The sequence below is a fragment of the Hyla sarda genome, chromosome 2 (assembly GCF_029499605.1).
Source record: "Hyla sarda isolate aHylSar1 chromosome 2, aHylSar1.hap1, whole genome shotgun sequence".
Lineage (NCBI taxonomy): Eukaryota > Metazoa > Chordata > Amphibia > Anura > Hylidae > Hyla > Hyla sarda.
The window spans coordinates 147,902,627-147,924,977 of record NC_079190.1 but is presented as its reverse complement, the minus strand read 5'-3'; the positions used below and the strand labels follow the sequence as shown (position 1 = coordinate 147,924,977).

The 22,351-nt window shown below is 43.0% G+C and overlaps 1 protein-coding gene across 6 annotated transcripts in view; it reads right to left on the bottom strand.

Moving 5' to 3' along the window:
• The window catches only part of NDFIP2 (Nedd4 family interacting protein 2), a 155,461-nt gene that overhangs the window by 44,204 nt on the left and 88,906 nt on the right, over window positions 1–22,351 (bottom strand). For all 6 annotated transcript variants that reach the window (XM_056555574.1, XM_056555578.1, XM_056555576.1 and 3 more), the window contains one exon: window positions 5,674–5,798. In XM_056555574.1, the coding sequence (XP_056411549.1) occupies window positions 5,674–5,798 (125 nt within the window). The remainder of the gene's footprint in view (window positions 1–5,673; window positions 5,799–22,351) is intronic.

Here is a 22,351-nt window from a genome sequence, read left to right as displayed (position 1 = left end):
GGCATGAGCACTTCTCTCTTTCTACTGCTTATACCTCTCCCTATACATCCAAGCATTCTGCAAGAGTTCCTGCTGCTCTATTACATTGTCTTCCTACCTTTAAGTCTTCTGAGATAATTACTCCTAAATCCCTCTCCCAGATACTGAGATAGGAACTGTAACAGTTGCCCATAGCAACCAATCAAATCGCTTCTTTCATTTTGCACAGGCCTTGTCAAATATATGACAAGAAATTATCTGATTGGTTGCTATGGGCAACCGGGCAACTTTTCCTTTGCACAGTTTTTGATACATTCTCCCCATAGTCTATACTCTGCCCGAGGGTCTTTACGCCCAAGGTGCATTATCGTGGACTTAAAAGAGATAACCCTTTGAAATAATTGGAGCTTCGCTGATATTAATGGTGCACATTTTCTCCTCCAGACCAAGAACTCTTATTTTATTGTATAGTTCTAAATTGAATTTAGGAACCAAGTGTTTGTAGTTTAAAGGGAACCTGTCCTATTATAACATTGCAGTCAAGTCTACGAGCATCATGTTATGGAGCAGGAGGAGCTGGCCAATTGACATATAGCTTTCTTATCAAAGTTTCAGTACAACTCATCATTTATTCATTTAGGTCTCTGCTCATTCTGAGCTTAGGGGTCCAGAACAGCCCACAAGGGTACTAAGCCCCAGATAACCAAAAATGTAGTTTTTAAGGGACTTTTTTACAAAACTATAAATCAATCTCTTCGGCCCTTCCTGTCCTATTAGATAATCAGATGAGATGCTTATTCAACATCAGAGAATTTCTGTCAGGCACAGTGCTGCCCTAGAGAAATGTGTAGCCTGCAGGGACATATCAAAGGCTTTAATTGGTTGGGGTTAGAGCTGGGCGGTGTGACCAAAATTATGTATCAGGGTATTTTTGTAACTTGTGGCAGTTCCACGATATATAACTGTATTTCTCTCCCCCCCCCTCCCCCCCAATCATGTGACCCATGAGCACTGTTCTGCTTCCCCGCCCCCCCCCCCCCACACCAATTAATTACCCCACCAATGTCACCCGCAAGCACTGCCCTCTTCGTCCTTCAGTTTGTTGTGGGCTGCCGGCGCTAACACTCTATACTGTACGCTGTATCCCTGTGCCTGGGCTGCAAAATATAGACAAAATAAACTTTAACTCCCCTCCCGTTGGTCCGGTACCGGCCTCACCCGCTTCCTGGGGAAGGAACGTTGGAGAGCCGTCAGCCTATCAGCGGCCGCAGGGATGTTCCGCCTCGAACGGTGATAGGTTGAGCCGGCTTCTTACATGACAGTGTCCCCAACCTATCACCGGCCGAGGCGGAACATCACTGCGGCCGCTGATAGGCTGACTGCTCTCCAACGGGGGAAGGTGAGTTAAAGTGTATTTTGTTTATCTTTTGCAGCCCAGGCATAGCGTACAGTATAGTGCGTAAAGGGTACATATATACAGCATACAGTATAGAGTTCCAGCGCCAGTGTGAGGTGGAATTTTGCGACTCGGAAAACTTCGGAGAGCTGAGGGGAGGAGCAGTCGCACCTTTGCATGAGTCTCAAAATTCCACCTCACACCGGCGGCCCGCAACAAACAGGAGGACGAGGAAGGCAGCGCTTGCAGGTTACATGTGATTGGTTCCCCAATGGGGACAGCGCAGCGCTGGGCTGATAATTGGGGGGGTTTAGCAGAACAGCGCTCGCGGGTCACACATGATTAGTTCCCCGATGTGGGGACAGCGCAGCGGTGGGTTGATAATTCATTCCTGAGGGGGAAGGGCCCAACCGGTATGGGAAGAATTCATATCGTGCAGGACAAGAATTTCGGTATTCGGTATGAACCGGTATACCGCCCAGCACTAGTTGGGGTCTGAGTGTTCACACCCCCACAATCTCTAAAACACTCAGAAGAAGCACATGGTTAACGCAGTTGACTGCCCAGCTCCCTACAATCTCCATCTCACTACACCAGAGGAGTCCCACAGACTTCTGATGAAGCTCCTCTCATCACAGGGCGTGAAGTGCATAACTGCATCCTTCCCCCGGCTATATCTAGAGGCAAGACCCCGAACAATCAAAACTTTTAGCATGTCCCTGCTACATTTAAAAAAACAACCAAACGCATCAATATCTACATCCTGTAAGGATTATTGATGTATTCGGTTATTTCAGCTCAATGACAACACGGCTCCTGACAGAAATCAGGCCGATAATAGGTCATCTTCTCTACACATTGGGATTATTGCTGCAGACTAGTTACTTTTTACATTTTTCATGTGGTGTCATCCCATGGATTATACAATAGATTGCAGCTATTCTCAAATACCTACGGAGATCATGGCGGAAGAAATCGCTCTTTCAGGGCCCTTCTTTATGAGCAGTTCCATGCATTACGCAATTAACCCTCTATTTCACTGTCCGTAATATTAATATTACAGATTTATGGAAACAAGATTTTTAGGAATATGTCCAGCTAGCAGCCAATCTCTAGGGCATTTTTTTTCCCAACCAGGGTGCCTCCAGCTGTTGCAAAACTACAACTCCCAGCATGCCCGGACAGCCAACGGCTGTCCGGGCATGCTGGGAATTGTAGTTTTGCAACAGCTGGAGGCACGCTGGTTGGGAAAAACTGCTCTAGGGTCTCAGAAGTAAGGGGTTGTCCCTATTAAAGAACCTTTAATCTGTGTGTTTCTATGATTTGATCGCCTTTGTCCCCCCCCCCCCCCTGTCCCCCACACTATTTTTTATTTACAGAATATATGACAGTGGGAATTATTTTGTAGATTATATCTGCTTCGCTATAGCAAAACTTCATGACAGGTTGTGAATTGTGCCGGCTTGTCTTATCACACCAATCCATTCTTCTCTATCCCTCAGCCAGATCATGTCCCTGTCTAGCTACAGCAGATATATCCGGCAGTCAGACTGATACCACAGTGGACATATCTGACAATTATTCTCCCTAAACAGACAGGATCATTTTTAGGCTTGTTGGAAAACAAGTGCTGACAGTTATCCTACAGTGTGCAACGGATCGCTTCACAGAGATGGTAATGCTCGGGGATGAGAACACCAGTTCACTTAGTTCCCTGCCAGTCAGTTATATATCAGCTGCGCATCCTCCAAGCCCCCTGGAGTCTGGAATAGGGTCGCATTGGCAAGATCTCAAGGTAGGGAATGACAGACATGGAAAATTGTCATTGCTGACTAGTGGGGCCAACTGATTCCAATTTGGAATGAGTATGACTATTATTAACCCCTTAACGACGCTGGACGTAAATGTACGTCCTGGTGAGGTGGTACTTAACGCACCAGGACGTACATTTACGTCCTATGCATAACCGCGAGCATCGGAGCGATGCCCGGATCATGCGCAGCAGGTCCCGGCTGCTGATAGCAGCCAGGGACCCGCTGGTAATGGCGGACATCCGCGATCACGCGGATGTCCGCCATTAACTCCTCAGATGCCGTGATCAATACAGATCATGGCATCTGCAGCATCTCTGGCACTAAAAAGGATGATCGGGTCGCCCGCTCATCCAGAACGGCAGCAGGAGGTCCCCTCACCTGCCTCCGCTGCCTTCCACGGGTCTTCTGCTCTGGTCTGAGATCGAGCAGACCAGAGCAGAAGATGACCGGTAATACTGATCAGTGCTATGTCCTATGCATAGCACTGATCAGTATTAGCAATCGAATGATTGCTATAAATAGTCCCCTATGGGGACTACTAAAGTGTAAAAAAAAAAAAAAAGGAAATTTTTTTTTTTTAAACTCCCTCCCCCAATAAAAACGTAAATTGTCTCAATTTCCCTATCTCACCCCCAAAAAGTGTAAAAAAAAAAAAATTTTATATACATATTTGGTATTGCGGCGTGCGTAAATATCCAAACTATTAAAATAAAATGTTGATACCGTATGGTGAATGTCGTGAACGTAAAAAAAGTCCAAAATAGCTGCTTTTTTTTTTTATAACATTTTATTCCCCCCAAAAATTTATAAAAAATGTATTAAAAGTTTTACATAATACAGTATATAACAAGTGTGAAAAGAGTCATACTTTCACTGCTCTATAGTTTTAATGGTTATTAAATATTTTCCCCTGATGAGATTCAGTTCAAACTTTCAGTTGTCCCTAAACTAGTTGGCGCAGACTAGCTGCAATGATCTCTCTCATATACTGCAGATACAGAAGGGATCCTGCTCCATTATACCTTTATAGCAAACCCTAAGCAGCATCAGCAGGGAGGACAATATAGAGCTGTACTAAACAGAGTAAGCTGTGAACCCAGCAAAAGGGGTGAGATATAACACTTACTACAAGATCCTACAGAATATGTAAACATTTTTGCTAATCTCCTGCCCCCTTCCACATATTGTTATGGGCACCATATCCTGATCACTATAAGCTGATCCCAATGTGTATGGAGGAGAAAACCCTGATAAGAGGAGAAAGAGGGATTTTCTCTAATAAGATATATTATTTTTGTACCACTGATTTTGCAACATTCGCTGGAAGAGTGCTGACCATTTAATGCTCTGAGAAAAGCTGGATGATAACCTAGCGTTTCCCAATAGTGATCAAGTGGCAATTTGTCCAGAATCCCTTTTTTCATTTGAAGTTTTTGAATGTTGTCTCCCCACTGATCTCAAATGGAAACGGTAAACAAAATACTTCACTATTTTTACATTTTGCTAAGAAATATAAGGTTTTATAGAAGCCGTTCCAGCGTGTGGCACCCCTGCAACATATAAACTCACTCCATAGATCAGTGTTTCCCAACCAGGGTGCCTCCAGCTGTTGCAAAACTACAACTCCCAGCATGCCCGGACAGCCTACGGCTGTCCGGGCATGCTGGGAGTTGTAGTTTTGCAACAGCTGGAGGCACGCTGTTTGTTTAACACTGCCCTGGATGCAAATAGTACCATCAACAGCTTTGTAGTGTTTTCCTGTATATATTGTGAAAGTTTCTTGCAGATAAACCTACTTACCATTAGACATGTTTTCGCCGTACAGTAACTGATTATTTTAGATAGCTAAGGTCTTATACCTGACACCTTCATAAATCATTTTTTCTTTCAATATAAATCATTAATTTTTAGCATTATTGTTTCTCTCGCAAGCATCGTAGTACCCCACAAATTGTATAAGTGCCTAACATCCAAAGACTGCACTGAGACACTGTGCAATGAGTCACCGCATAGAATGAAAACGACCGCGACAGTGAATTGCCCGCTTCCATGTAATCAACAATAATACACTAGCAATTACATCTGTGCATTGTATGTCACCAGCAAAAATTCAGCAGATCAATAGGTTTCAAAATGAAAAATGCAAACCATATTATAGTGTTAAATTCTGTTTGGAGAATGCATTCGAGCTGCATCCCTAGGTAAACCCCCTGGCGCTTTTGTGCTTAAGTACAGATGTTTCGAGAACGGAAAAGAAAGAAAGAAAAAAAGACTAGACTAATAACTGGAACAACAGTGCCACACAGTGGTCAAAGGATGCGTTGCTACAGCTCTGCAAAACCCTGTTCTTTAAATTACTGCCATCCTTTGCAGTGCGATGGAGCTGGGTCATTCAGGGTCCTAGAAAAGGCTTCCTCCGTAATAAAAGGTTCATTTCATAGCATATTTTTTTTTTATTTTTACTACCCACGGAGAATCACTTACCCTCACAATTAAAATCCACTTGATGAGTGATAATCCAAAGCCGCAGATTGCGCCATAGCGTCCGGCAATTGTGTTGGTTATACAGAAGGATAGACAGAATCCGATCCAGTTGAAAATGAACGCCACTAGAAATAGATGAATAGTAATAAGTATCTGATCATGTCAGATGATACATATCAGCAGAGTCCATGGCTACTCTAACAATGAAGCAGTAGGATTTAACCCCGTAAGGACTCAGCGTTTTTCCATTTTTTTCTCATCACTTTCTAAAAATCATAACGCTTTCAATTTTGCACATAAAATTCCATATGAGGGATTATTTTTTGCGCCACCAATTCTACTTTGCAGTGACATTAGTCTATTTACCGGCGAAACGGAAAAAAAAATTAATTGTGCGACAAAATTGAAGAAATTTTTTTATTTCGGGGCTTCCGTTTCTACGCAGTGCATTTTTCGGTAAAAATGACACCTTATCTTTATTCGTTAGGTCCATACGGTTACAATGATACCCAATTTATGTAGGTTTGATTTTGTCGTAATTTTGGAAAAAATCATAACTACATGCAGGAAAATTTACACGTTAAAAATTCTCGTCTTCTGACCCCTATAACTTTTTATTTTTCCGCGTACGGGTCGGTATGAGGGCTCATTTTTTGCGCTGTGTTCTGAAGTTTTTATCGGTACCATTTTTGTATTGATCAGACTTTTTGATCGCTTTTTATTCATTTTTTCATGATATAAAAAGTGACCAAAAATACGCTATTTAGGACTTTGGAATCTTTTTGCACGTACGCCATTGACCGTGCGGTTTAATTAACAATATATTTTTATAGTTCGGACATTTCCGCACGTGGCAATACCACATATGTTTATTTTTATTTACACATTTTTTTTTATGGGAAAAGGGGGGTGATTCAAACTTTTATTAGGGAAGGGGTTAAATGACCTTTATAAACTTTTTTTCCACTTTTTTTTTTTCAGCGTTATAGCTCCCATCCTTTTACACTGATCCCTGCAAAGCCATAGCTTTGCATGGATCAGCATTATGGGGGGTTGATTACTCAAGCCTGTGGCTCAGGCTTGGAGAAATCAAACACCAATCGGACGCGACAGAGCAAGGTAAGGGGACCTCCGCTCGCTTCATAGCTGATCGGGACACCGCAATTTTATCACAATAGTCCCGATCAGCTCGACTGAGCTGCCGGGAAGCTTTTACTTTCGTTTTAGACGCGGCGATCAAAGTTGCGGCACAACGATCTGTGCCGCACACTATTAGCCCAGTGTACGGGCTATCATAAGCCGCCGTGACCGAACCGGTATGATGTGGGATCATGGCGTACAGGTACGCCCTGCGTCCTTAAGAGGTTAAAAGATCACCATAAACATATAGGGGAAGATTTGTCAAAACCTGTCCAGAGGAAAAGTTGCTGAGTTGCCCATATGAATAAGACTAAATAATTCATCCCATAGTGCACAGATATATAACATAAAATATTACTTTTACTAGAATTTTGTTAAGACTTAATACAAAAATAATAATGCAACATACATGTAATGGCCCAATAAGTGATACACATATGAAAGTATGTAATGATATACAGACGCAATAGAGATAAAGGGATAGGGATACAGGTGAGTAGACTAACACCAGCTAATACTATCTGGAATATTATGCTATTCCCTAACTAACACTAAGTGTGGGAAGGGAGGGGGAGGTAAGGGAACCACACTATGGATCAATACAGTGGTGACATCCTATTGTACAACAATTCTCATGCTCCTTGTTCCAACGTGTTTCTCCCAAATGTTGACATCGGGTTCATCAGGGATGGAGGAGAAATACAAAAATAAGCATAGTAGATACAATACAGATAAAGGGGCCTAGAGAATTTAAAACACATATAATAATGAAGTACAAACATGATGGAAAGTGTGAATGGTCACCGTCAAAAGATATGTCAATAAGTCACCATAGATCATTTTGTCACCTAGCCCAAATAAATAGTCTGACTGTCAAAAATGTACCATAATACTGTCCAGTTGGTCCTGGAGTAATAGCAGAATACAGTGATCACCGAGTCATAAAAAGGGGGTCCGTTAGTATAGATAGTAGAGTTGTAGACGTAGGGTCACAATTAAAGATGTTAGTAATACTAACATACAAAGATAACAAGTGTACACAAATTATCCCCAATATTATAACAAGCAGATATTGCGCCAAAACTCTTTAAAGTATGGTGGGCATATATCACATTAACACAACTTTATGACATATTAGATGATATGTGACATAGGCGGCATGCCTATAACATGCCTGAAATGTACAGGGCATGTCTCAAGAACTAGTGACCCCGTCACAAAGAGAACAAGGACCCCTAATTTAGGGGTGACCCACAGAGGCGTAGATAACAACTGCCACTGCTGACCGCTATAGGCATCATGGGCAAGACACCAATCCTGAACTCAGATGTATGGTGCTAGATGACGCGGCAAGAGGATAGTGCCATAGATTCTGTCCATCATAGTCAGTGGCCATAAGTTGCCCATAGTAACCAATCAGCTCGCTTCTTTCATTTTTTAAAAGGCCTCTGAAAAATGAAAGACGCGATCTGATTATTTGCTATGAGTAGAATTCTGCAAAATTATAAGACATGTTACCAAAGGTCCCATTAGACCATTATTATGCATATACAACCTCATTGCATCTATAGCCGGTCTAGACCATTCCATAAACCTCCTGTACCATGGAGGGCTCTATGGGCAACCATTTTTAACCAAAGAAGAAATAGAGCTACAAACTCCAAATATTGTAAAATTACAAATCTTTATTAAACATTATTCAATTTAAAAAATATGAGGTACATCAGGCAAAAGTACACCAATGTATAAACCAGCAGGAAACTGAATAATGGGTGGTACATATCAAACAAATAACCTAAATTGTACACAGCATGTGTCCTTCGGAATAGTACCTGTAATTGCACACTCCCTATGGACCTTTTATAAAGTTATCACCTATCTACATGATGTAGCTACCAGATCACATGTTGTGAAGTCTTATGTACACTCACCCATTGTGTGTATCACAGCGCGTCCCAAACCCCTACATCTGCTGTTTCACTCCTTCTTCAGGGGTCCCCTGAAGAAGGAGCAAAACAGCAGGAGCGAAGAAGGATCGAGACAGCAGCTGTAGGGGTTTGGGACGCGCTGTGATAAGATATGTCTTATGATTTTGCAGAATCCGGAATGAGGAATTTTCGCAGCGGAAAGTCCGCTGTGTGAATGGGACAGCGTAATCACATTGCACGTATTTTACGGAACTCTGCCTAAAAGTTTTGATTAGAAATTCCGACGTGTGAACATCGAACATCGCCTTAGGGTATGGACACATGCTGTGGAAATGCTGCAGAGTTTCTGCAGTGGAAAAAAAAAATCTGCATTTCCACAGTGGCCAATCTATTCAAAACCTACAGATTTAGGCTAGGTTCACACTATGGAATTTCCAAGAATAATTCCGCTCAAAAATTACACATGCCATTACTGTCAATGGGATTCTGCTGCACAGTGCACACTGCGGAATATTTGTGGCAGATTTACTGCAGAAATTTTGCTGTGAAAAGAATGAGGTCATTCTTACGCCAGAATCCGCCTGGGACACAATGATGTCTATGGGGACGGCAATGTACCCAAGATCCTAGCATGGGCTGATGGAGTCAGTGACTGCAGCCCTAGGAATTAAGGATTAAATAGTAGGAAACAAAAATCGGTTTTCCAAACAGTGCGTTCCTAGCTGTTGCAAAACTACAATTCCCAGCATGCCAAAGGTTGTCCGGGCATGCTGGGAGTTATAGTTTTGCAACAGCTGGAAGCACACTTGTTGGGAAACAGACGACTAAACTTAACAGTGACATTAATAAAACTTCTGGCTATCTAGTCTAATTTTGAACCATCTATTGGTTAACTTTGTTTAACACCAAGAATAGCTGCCAAAATGTGCCGCATTTTTTGGCACAATTAGGCCACGCCCCTTTTACAGAAGTCATGTTCCCTTGTCGAGCGACATCCAAAAATGTCTTAAATATGGTGCAAGTAACTGAGTCTTTTTGGCACAAACAGTTGAAGATTTTTGGCTTAAGCAGTTATCTCCCCAACGTATCTCTAATCCCTTGATGCATTTCCTCCGTCGCTCTTCGGCTAGCTAGCTTATATGACTGTAAACCCTTCAAGTCTGCTTCTTTCCGGTGAAGACGGGGATGTTCTGATATTAACAGGATCAACGTTTGCTTCTTCCTAGTCGCAAAAACATTCTTTCATGCAAGTCATTTCCATAGAAGAGTTGTCAGCCTGTCAGACGTCGTCTCTAGGACAGCGAGTCCCTTCCCTCCATCCACATCCCCATTGTCAATGATGTATTAATGCATCTGCTGCCTGGATCTCGACATGTCTTACATAAGTAAGTGCTTCGCTCCCCAGCTATATTCTACAGTCTTCCTTTCATCCCAGTCTCACTTCAGGGCTTCTACAAAACAATCAGACCACTCTTCTCTGTTATATGTTTAATACCGTACATAGGCGTCCTGAACACAGCTTGAGGAAAAGAAGATTCCGGGCCCTTTCTTACATCAAAATAGCTGCAGACGCTGGGAGTGAAGGATCAGTTCTGCCACACGGAGTTGTGGGAGACAATTTCAAAGAGACATAACATAAGACTAAACATCACAGAACGAGATTATTTCCCTTGGTGGAATTTGTTCACACTTGGGGTGTATTCACACACACCGGATTTGCTGTGGGTTGCAAATTTTACAAGGCAATAACTTTATTGACATGCCAGTCAAAGATACATAAGAACTGCGGATTTTACGACTTCAAATCTGCATCAAATCTGGTTTGAGTAAATATACCCTTAGAGCTCGTTCACACGAGCGGATTTTTGTGCGGATTTTCCGCAGCTAATCTGCTGTTTTTTTATTTTCTGCTGCCTATTTTCAGCTGCTGATTTTATCATCGATTTACGAGTGAAAAAAAAGCAGTAGAGAAAAAGCTGTAGAAAATAAGCAGCTGAAAATCTGTAGCAAAATCTGAACTAAAATCTGCGGCAGAATTCGCTCGTGTTGGGGTAGGGTCCCTAGGGGTAGAGTCACACGTACTGTATTTTGCTGCAGATTTTCTGAAGTTGATTTTGATACCCGTTGACTTCAAAAGGGCAGGAAAATATGCAGCATATACGCTACGTGGGACCCTACCCTTAGGGTGCGTTTACACATGCGTATTTTCTGCTGCAGATTTGTTGTAGCAGATTTTGCTACCCATTGAAGTCAGTGGGCAGAAATATTTGCAGCAAAAATACACACGTGTAAATGTACCCTTAGGGTAGGATCACACATGCCGTATTTTGCTGTGTATTTGCTGCTGTGTATTTTCCTTCCCATTGAAGTCAATGAGCAGCAAAATCAGCAGCGTATTTTGCTACCCATTGACTTCAATGAGAAGGAAAATAAGCAACAGAATATGGTACGTGTGACCTTAACCCATAGGGTCCGTTCTCACCAGGTATTTTCCAAGCAGAACTCCGCTCCGATTATGTTGCACCATTTTCCAAGCAGAACTCCACTCAGTTTATGCTGTACCATTCGCACTATGGAATAACAAAATTCCGGAACACAGACGCCACCATAAGAATGAACACGTTCCTTCTTTTGATGGAATGCACTTGGAAATGCACTGCGGTCTACAGAGACTGCATATTTTTGAGCGGTCCTAGCGTAAGCTTGTTCAGCTGCAGGTGGAGTTTCCACCCGGAATATTGGCAGGGTGGAGATTACGTAGTGTGAATTGGCCCTTGGGGTACGTTCACATGGACAGGTTTACAGCGAGTCTGCACCACTGTGGGTTTTCTGTGGTGGATTTTCCCGTAGCAGAATTTCCGCAGCAGATCCCAATGAAGTCAATGTAATTTGCTGAGGATTTTCGATTTTTTTCAGCAAGCTTGCTGTAAACCTGCCCATAAGCTAATACTCTTAAAGGGGTACGCCGTCCCTAGACATCTTATCCCCTATCCCAAGGATAGGGGATAAGATGTCTGATCGCTGGGGTCCCGTCACTGGGGACCCACGCGATCTCTGCTGCGGCACCCCAGACATCCGGTGCACGGAGCAAACTTCGCTCCATGCCAGATGACTGGCGATGCGAGGCCGTCACGCCCCCTCCCATACACTTGCATTGAGGGGTGACGTCACGAGTCTCCGGCACTGCACCCGATGCTCTAAACGAACGCCAGGTGCAGCAGGGAGCATATTGTGCTACCGATTTTGTGCTGGTAAATCAATGACAAAATCTACAACAGAAAATCCACAGTATAATCCAATCTGCATGTGTGAACGTATCCTAAGGTCACACACAGCATGTCAATTAATGTTGTGGAAACACTGCAGATTTAGTGCAGATTATCATCACTGACATCAATTGGAAAGTCATGATATGCACTGGCGTAGGGAAGCGTCAAGCTATCAAGCTTTTATTGACTTCAATGGGAGCTTCAGCCCTTAATCTGTGGAAAAGAGGCGACATGTCACTTCATTACACAATTTGGTGTAAATTTGCCTATACAATTCTACCTGTGGAAATGCTGTGGATTTTCTGCTGTAGATAAATATGAAGTATTTCTATTTTTTGTGAAAGCATCCTTAGGGTCTATGCATACTATAGAAACTCTGCCCTCATAAACCAAGGGCGACGGACAACAATTGAACAAGGAGCAGGATTAGTTACACATACCGGGAAGACAGTGACGCGTTTCAGGTCACGTGACCCTTCGTCAGACTGAAACGACGTCACAGAGGGTCACGTGACCTGAAACGCGTCACTGTCTTCCCTGTGTGCCGGTATGTGTAAGTGTCCTGTTCCTTGTTTTTACCTGGAATAAAGCTGAAGACTTCTAGCACTGGCTCCTGCCATTTTTCTTGCACATTACTTGTGGAGACTGCCGGGCACTTGGATTAGGAGAAGCTGCCTTCCTTTCTTGTTGTCACACTGCGGAATTTCAGCAGCGGACAATTCTGAAATTGTTCCGCGCAAAGAAAGAACATGTTCATTCTTTGCGCGGATTCCGCGAGCACCGCATAGCAGTCAATGGTGACTGCTCAGTGCCCCCTTGGCCCTTGCGCCGAACTAAACCGGCGGCGGCCGCCAAGCAGGAATCTCTCCTCGTGGAATTCAGCGAGTGGAGAGTCCGCAGTGTAAACGCACCCTAAGGGAGAAATCAGTGAGGAATTCTCTATAGCAGTGCTTCCCAACCAGGGTGCCTACAGCTGTTGCAAAGCTACAACTCCCAGCATGCCCGGACAGCCTTTGGCTGTCCGGGCATGCTGGGAGTTGTAGTTTTGCAACAGCTGGAGGCATCCTGGTTGGGAAACACTGCCCTACAGGAATCGGCATTTACTTGACACAGGATTCTGCTGCAAGTAAATCTAATTCAGAGTAAAATGAATTACGAGCTGAATATCTGTAGTGTTCATGGGCCCTAATTATGAACATCTATTATGAATTAAATCCCCCTATCCAATCTATTAGAGCGAAGGATTCATAGCAACTTCTGTCTATTTGGAGAACAGTGACCTGCTGGTAGCCTATTAATGGGCAGTGCTCCTTAAGAAAGGGCAGTATTCCATTGAGACCGTATATAAGCTATTTCACATAAATCCCCAGAATCCTACACTTTGCTGAGAAAATCCAATAAAGTGAACCAGACCTGTGCACTATGTACACTTCGATAATCCCCGATTTATGTCCTAAGACTCAGAAACGGAGAGAAAATTGGTCCGCTAATGTAGAAATGAAGGCGAACAACGAGACAATACAGACGCTGTATTTTATCACAACATGTCCTGGTCACTGGTGCTATGAAAAATTAGGGAGATTTATCAAGACCTGTCCAGAGGAAAAGTTGCTGAGTTGCCCATAGCAACCAATCAGATCACTTCTTTCATTTTTTAAACGGTCTCTGAAAAATGAAAGCAGCGATGTGATTGGTTGCTATGGGCAGATCAGCAACTTTTCCTCTGGACAGATTTTGATAAATCTCCCCCAATGTGCCCACAAACCTTTAGTGTATGAGCTTATTTATTTTGTCTCATCCATCTGCTGTTTAACCATACCAGCTCTTCTATGACATAGTCGTGTTAACAGCGCACACTGTACTTGACCGGCATTCTGACAATCTTTGCGACCAGGTTACTTAGACTAGGTTATAGGTCACTGGCCATTGACACTGGCGAAAAGGTATACCATCAAATGCAAAAATCTGATGGAAATGGATTTAGAAAGGGCTTGTAGTGCTCACATGTGCCACTAGAGGGAGTATACACACCAAATTATTATTCAGAACACTATTCCTTAAACGGGCACTGTCAGAAACAAAAACTTTTGATATGTTGTAAAGCATGAAAAACCAATAGGTTTTGCAATTGCTTTCATTAGAAAATGTTTAGTATTTCATACTGAAAAAGCCAGTCAAACAACTGCCCCCCCCCCCCCCGCCTGCTTGGACACATACTAGTCCTACTGTGTCCATGCATCATCACCTACATCATGGACACACTTCCTTGATTGACAGCTGGGAGCGCAGGGCTCATAGCTGGAGGAAAAATCCTCCCACTGTCAGCTTGTGTCCCGCTACTGTCAGTGAGGAGAAGCTGGGAGTTGTAGTTTTGCTAATGCTAGGGAAGATGTGAGCAGACAGCATACTGAGGGACGGGGCGGAGACCTGCACAGTGAGGCCACGCCTCCTCCCTTTGAGAGGAATTAAGACTAGTGAGCTAAATTAAAAATGTAATAAATAAATAAAGGTGCTAGACACATGAAAATTTGATGTACATGGTCAGGATTATGTACTCAGTGATATATTTGAATGAAAGTTTTTTGTTGGATCTGACGGGTACGCTTTAAGCTTAACAACAACAAATCAAGCATTTAAAGGACAAGTATGAAAAAAAATCTTATCCTCTATCAGAAGGGTAGGTTTTAGATTGCAGGGGGGGGGGGGGGGGGGGTCCAGGTGCTGGGGCCCCCTGCGGTCTCCTGTTTAGAGCCCCGACCCTTCCACAAGCGGGGGCAGCCACGCCCCCTCTATATATTGCCGAAGATTGCCGAACGGCTCTCCTATAGAGCTTTATGGAGGGGGTGTAGCAGCCCCCGCTTCGGTGGTGATCCCTTCACATAAGGCATAAGTTTTTTTTCATGATACTTCTCTTTTAACACAGTTTGACAGAACAGTATTATTTAAATATAAAAAAAAAAGACTAAGCATAATATAGAGAACATAGACTTGATAAGAAGATAGACCGTCGCCACTGATACCCCGTAATTTCTATCTTCCCCTGGCGCTTGGCACTGCGCCGATATATAATCTCTATAATGCAGTCTTTAAGTAGCCGGTATACACTACTATCCCTCGGGTTCCAAGTCCCATGAAAACAAGTCTTCCAAATATACAGTGTGGATAGAAATGAAGGACGTCACCCACCGGGATGCAGTGCAGCGTTTCTTTATTTTCAAAGGTGCATGAACAAGGGTGCACACGAATGGACTTAGGGACGCAGCTTGTCAGTTATCACGATTATAGGGGGAACAGGTGCACAATTAACAGTGCAGAGGGAATATATACTTTAAAAACATGGCTCACTAATATGCTTGTATAATAAATGTATAAACTATAAAAATACACTATAATCTACTCTTTCATTCAGTCCAAGGTTACCTGCAGCATTTAGTTTGATAATCCATTTCGCTTCTAACTGAAGCAACTTTTTTCTTTTATCTTCATTTTCTTTGCTGTGAACCACTTCTAGACCTTGAAAGACTATACTATTGCAACTACCATTATGAACTAAGTTCATGTGCTCAATAAAGTGCGGAGCTCCTTTCTTAGACCGTAAACATGTTCCCTGAATCTTGTATTGAGGGCTCGCTTGGTGCTTCCTATGTAACAGTGGCCACAAGTATGGATCATGTCATACACAACCCATTGCGTTCTGCAGGTAATGAGATTTTTAATTGGAATTTCTTCACCTCCCAAAAAAAAAAAAAAATATTTTCCTTGTTTAAAATTTGGGCACCATATACACGAACCACACTTATGGTTGCCCATGGGGCCAGTTTTAGACAACCAGTCTGTTTTTTTTAGGGTTAGATTGAAAGTTGCTACCGGTTACTACATCTTTGAGGTTCTTATAACGTCTAAACGCTACTAGCGGTTTTTCACCAGTTTTCCTAGTTCAGTATCATTTTTAATCAATGGCCAGTTCCTGTTGATAGCTGATCTAATTATTTTTTCTAGCGGCCCAAATTTGAAGGAGAATGAGAACCGCGGTAATACAGAAACCGCGTTGTCTGTTTTTATTCTTTTTTTGAACAGAAGATTCCTTCTATCTTGAAGAAATGCTCTGTTCAGTGCATTGTCCAGAATTTTCTCTGGATATCCACGTGCCTATAGTCTCTTCTTCAATTCTCCAGCCTGTTTCAAAAACATTTCATCAGAATTAGTAATTTGTCGTAGGTGCAAAAGCTGTCCATACGGTAAAGAAGTTTTCACATGTTTTGGATGATAGCTGGAGAATTGAAGAAGGGAATTAGAGGCCGTGGGTTTTCTGAAAACTGATGTACATAATTTCCAGTCTTTAATTTGTACTTGGACATCTAGAAATTCAATAGTTTTTGGGTCGGCTTTGTGTGTAAATTTTTTATTCAGGTCGTTGCTTATGTTGAGGAAATGAACAAATTCACTGAAGTCCGTCAGTGTACCATCCCAAGTGATGAACACATCATTGACAAATCTTAGGTAGCACCTGACCAACTTCAGAAACGGGTTGCTACTGGTGAAAACAAATTTGCTTTCAAATACAGCTACATAAAGATTTGCAAAAGTGCAAACTACAGGGGGTGCCCATAGCCACACCCCCTATTTGTCTGTACCAGATGTCATAAAATTTAAAGGAGTTGCTTTCTAGCACAAAAGTTCTACTTGTACTCCTGCACTTTGCGGTATACTCGTATAAAGAATTTCGATATCAATTGAAGAGAGTATCATATTTTCTGACCATGCCAGATTTTGTATATGGGTGAGAAACTGATTGCTATCTTTCATCAACGATGGCACTTCCTGCAAAAGGGGTCGCAGCAGCCATTCCAAATATTTGGATAAAGGCTCTGTAACCGACCCCTTCCCTGAGACAATGGGCCTCCCACAGGGGCCGCCAAGGTCTTGTGCACCTTTGGCAGGAAGTACCATCGTGGGTGAGACAGGTAGGTAGATACGAGTTTTCAACTTTTTTTCTAAATCAACCCGTTTTCTACACTCCTCCTAAGGAATGTTTGTAAATTTGATTTGATTTTAGAAACTGGATTTCCCTGCAATCTTAGATAGGTGCCAGGATCCTTTAACTGGCGTAACGCTTCTTTTAGAGAATATTCACTTGGCATGATGACGACATTGCCGCCTTTGTCAGATCTCTTTATCACAACGTCAGTCATTTCTTTTCAGGCGTTCAATTGCTGACCTTTCACCTTGTCCAAGATTGCAGGGATCTTTTTTATATATTAATGCTACCTGGCATAACCTGTGAACAAAAAGTAGCTTTTACACCCCCTTTGAAATCCTCAACCATCATGTATTCATCAATGTGACAAAATTCTCCTTCTTCATTTTGTAGATCGATTACGGTAAATTATCTACACACTCTCAGGGGTGTGGAAACTTAAAAAAAAAAAACTACTTGTCCAAGGGACTAAAGCAGAACACAATCTACTTGTCCCTCAAGAAAATCCACTTGTCCTGGTAGATAAAATAATTTCAACCAAAATAGTACGATCCCCCCCCCCCCCCACTAGACCACCAGGGATGGATATAAGATCCCTTTAGACACTGCAGTCAACTTAGACAGCGGTGATCTAATGGTTTAATAGCGGCCACGGTGATCGCAGCATGCCCGGATATTAGCGGAGGGAGAGCTGTAGCTCCTTTTACGCCCGAGCCAAGCCCAGAAAAGTCTAGATGAGAAATTTTTTATAAGGTGATCAAAAAGTTACATCTGAAATGACAAAAAATGAGCAATTCTGGACTATTTTTACATTTACACCGGTCACCGTACATCATATTTTAATAGCCTGGACATTTCCACATGTAGTGATACCACTTATGTTTATTTTTGTACATTATTTTTATTTAAAGAAAATTGGAAACTTTTATTAGGAAAGGGGCTTATTCACATATATACGCACTTTTTAAAATATTTTAATCACTATTTTTCAGTCTCAATAGGGACTTATGTGTTACTGGGGGGTGTTCTGCTTCTCCAGTTTATGTGGTGCATTTTGTGTCAGAAAATGCTGGAAGTTGCATTTAGTTACTAGATAACTACAACACCCAGCATGCCCTGATACAGCCTATGGTTGTGTGGGTGTTGCAGCATGTTGCACTGTATAGTAGTACAGTTAAGGTTATTGTGTAACATGCTGGGAGTTGTAGTTTTGGTTTGTGTCAGCTGCAGAGCCATAGTCTGTGTCAAGGAATACAGGGAATTGCAATTAGTAACTACAACTCCCAGCATGCCCTGATGCAGCCTATGATTGTGTGGGTGATGCAGCATGTTGCACTGTATAGTAGTACAGTTAAGGTTATTGTGTAACATGCTGGGAGTTGTAGTTTTGGTTTGTGTCAGCTGCAGAGCCATAGGTTGTGTCAAGGAATACAGGGAATTGCAATTAGTAACTACAACTCCCAGCATGCCCTGATGCAGCCTATGGCTCTGCAGCTGACCCAAACCAAAACTACAACTCCCAGCATGTTGCACTTTATAGTTATACAGTTTAGGTTATGGTGTAACATGCTGGAAGTTGTAGTTTTGGTTCGGGCGGGTTTGTGTGCATCTGTGGGGCTCTTGGTCGGCGGGCGAGTATGAAGGGGTGGGATTCTGGGGGTGCAATTTAGTGCGGGTGGCCAGAAGCCACTAAAAAAAAAAAAAATTAGATGGCGCAACTGGCGGCCTCCCCCTCACCCCCCCCCCTGCTCTGTGTTTTCCCCGTGCAAACTAGCAACCTCCCCGTGGTGGATTAGGTCCTGTGGAGACAGAGCAGGGGGAGGGGGAGGGGTAGAGCTGTGTGCGGGGGAGGGGGGGGGGGAGCTGTGTACAGAGCTGTCTACGTCCTTTCTCTCCCCCTGCTGTGTCTTCTGAGCTGCGTCCTCCATCCTCCAGGAGGGAAGATAAGGGGGCGTGGCTTAATTATGTAACGCAAACGTGCAACCTCGGGCTCTGCGGTTAGCTGGGGGACGCCGCCCCCTCCATACACCCTGAGCGCCGGTGTGAGGTGCAGACTTGCATCGGCTCCTGCGCCTCACACCGGCATTAAAGAAAAATAAGGGGGAAGTTGGTCTGTCCCTGATTGCCCGATACAGGGCTAAATCTATAAAAAAATTCACCTGCCCGGCGCCCAAAACTACTTGTCCCGGGCGTCGGGCGATAGGATTTCCACATCCCTGACTCTAGATCCAAACTACTGGCATCTTTTAATACATTAAAACCTAGAGGTCCTATCACTGCTGGGGATTCCCCTTCTAGCTTACTCTGGGGTGTTCCTTATTAGCAAAGATTTTTCTAAGACCGCTTTTAAATAGGAAGCGCCAAGCGAGCCCTCAATACAAGATTCAGGGAACATGTTTACTCAGTACGGTCTAAGAAAGGAGCTCCGCACTTTATTGAGCACCTGAACTTAGTTCATAATGGTAGTTGCAATAATCTACTCTTTGAAGGTCTAGAAGTGGTTCACAGCAAAGAAAATGAAGATAAAACTATTGAATTTCTAGATGTCCAAGTAGAAATTAAAGACGGAAATTCAATTCTCCAGCTATCATCCAGAACATGTGAAAACTTCTTTACCATATGGACAGTTTTTGCACCTACGACGAATTACTAATTCTGATGAAATATTTTTGGAGAATTGAAGAAGAGACTATAGGCATGTGGATATCCGGAAAAAAATTCTGGACAATGCACTGAACAGAGCATTTCTTCAAGATAGAAGGAATCTTCTGTTCAAAAAAAGAATAAAAACAGACAACGCGGTTTCTGTATTACCGCGGTTCTCATTCTCCTTCAAATTGGGGCCACTAGAAAAAAATAATTAGATCAGCTATCAACAGGAACTGGCCATTGATTAAAAACGATACTGAACTAGGAAAACTGGTACATGAAAAACCGCTAGTAGCGTTTAGACGTTATAAGAACCTCAAAGGTGTACCGTATATATTCGAGTATAAGTCGACCCAAATATAAACCGTTACCCCTAATTTCACCCCAAAAACCCAGGAAAAGTTATTGACTCGACTATAAGCCTAGGGTGGGAAATACATCATCCCCCCCTCCTGTCATCATCCAGACCCCCGTCATTAACATCCCCATCATCATCACCCTGTCATCAACCAGACTCCTGTCATCATCACCCTCGTCATCATTACCTCCCCCCCCTTTCATCATCACCACCTGTCAATCCCTTCAATCAGTGGTCTTCAACCTGCGGACCTCCATCGGCTGTCCGGGCATGCTGGGAGTTGTAGTTTTGAAACATCTGGAGGTCCGCAGGTTGAAGACCACTGCGGCCTTCATCATCATCATCCAGACCCCCCCCCCCCTTTAGTTTTCTAGTTTTCTACTCACCTCCCCTCGGTGGGAAGGAAGGGTGAGCTGGTCCGGGCCATCTATGCTGCAGGGACCGTCCGGTGGGGAGGGTTAGTCGTTATGGGCTGTCCATCTTCACCGGGAGGCCCTCTTGTCCGCTCTGGGCCCGGGACTAGTGACATTGCCTTGACGACGACGCACAGGGACGTTCATGCGCAGGGACGTCCCTGTGCGTCGTAGTCAAGGCAACCTCACTAGGCCGGGGCTGGCCCTGAGTGGAGAAGAGGGCCTCCCGGTGAAGATGGACAGCCCAGAACAACTAACCCTCCCCACCGGACGGTCCCTGCAGCATAGATGGCCCGGACCAGCATACCCTTCCTTCCCACCGAGGGGAGGTGAGTAGAAAACAAAAGGGGGGGGTCTGGATGATGACGAAGGCCGCAGTGGTCTTCAACCTGCGGACCTCCAGATGTTTCAAAACTACAACTCTCAGCATGCCCGGACAGCCGATGGCTGTCCGGGCATGCTGGGAATTGAAGTTTTGCAATATCTGTAGGTCCGTAGGTTGAAGACCACTGAGAAGGGATTGACAGGCGGAGAGTTAACTCGAGTATAAGCCGAGGGGGGCGTTTTCAGCACGACAAATCGTGCTGAAAAACTCTGCGTATACTCGAGTATATACGGTAGTAACCAGTAGCAACTTCCAAAAAAACAGACTGGTTGTCAAAAACCGGCCCCATGGGCCACCATAAGTGTGGTTCGTGTATATGGTGCCCAAATTTAAAACAAGGAAAATGTTTTTTTTTTGGGCGGTGAAGAAATTCAAATTAAAAATCTCATTACCTGCAGAACGCAATGGGTTGTGTATGACATGATCTGTACTTGTGGCCGCTTTTACATAGGAAGCACCAAGCGACCCCTCAATACAAGATTCAGGGAACATGTTTACGGTCTAAGAAAGGAGCTCCGCACTTTATTGAGGACATGAACTTAGTTCATAATGGTAGTTGCAATAATCTAGTCTTTCAAGGTCTAGAAGTGGTTCACAGCAAAGAAAATGAAGATAAAAGAAAAAATTTTCTTCAGTTAGAAGCGAAATGGATTATGAAACTAAATGCTGCAGGTAACCTTGGACTGAATGAATGAATGACGCACATGCAACAGCTGTAACCCAGCTCATGGCTGATAAGCTGCGTCCCTAAGTCCATTTGTGTGCACCCTTGTTCATGCACCTTTGAAAATAAAGAAACGCTGCACTGCATCCCGGTGAGTGACGTCCTTCATTTCTATCCACACTGTATAATATAGAGAACAATTTGTCCTTATTTTTAAAATTAAAATAAAAAATAAAAAATTAAGATAATTTTGAAACTGCGTGGCTAACATTTTCTCTATGTCAAAAGAGGAATGAACTAAATTCAATTTCCGAAATATGGGTTAATGATGGGTCTAACAACTAGGTACATTAAAAAAAAATTTATTTTTTAAAGTTACTACAGTTCTACATTGTGATGGGATATTAAGCAAACCCAGAAGCAGCAGCGCTAACTGTGGGGTAATGAGGGGATCACTATGATTTGAAAGTTTAATCTATACCAACGTAACATATTTTTAACGAACCATTAAAACAAGCTTAGTAAATCTAAATCTGTATACAGATATAATTCACTAAACACTGCAGCAAAAGCAACAGATTCTGAGTCTATTTGTCACACTTTCTGAACCACTGTATGGTTTATTTAGGGTTCACCTTTTGTAAATTCCACCAAACAACTGGGAGAACATTGCAGCAATAGCCACATATGCATTTTGTATCTGCACAAAGAAAGTGGCAGATGAAAAACTGGATATAAAGAGAATTTCCTGTACAATGGACTGTAGTCTAAAGTATACCTCTAGATATATATGGAAAACTATTATAATGCAGGAATGTGCAAATAATTGTCACTCCTTTAGTTACAGTATTACATCTTATCCTCCATCTGGGGGGGGATGTAGGATTGGACCCC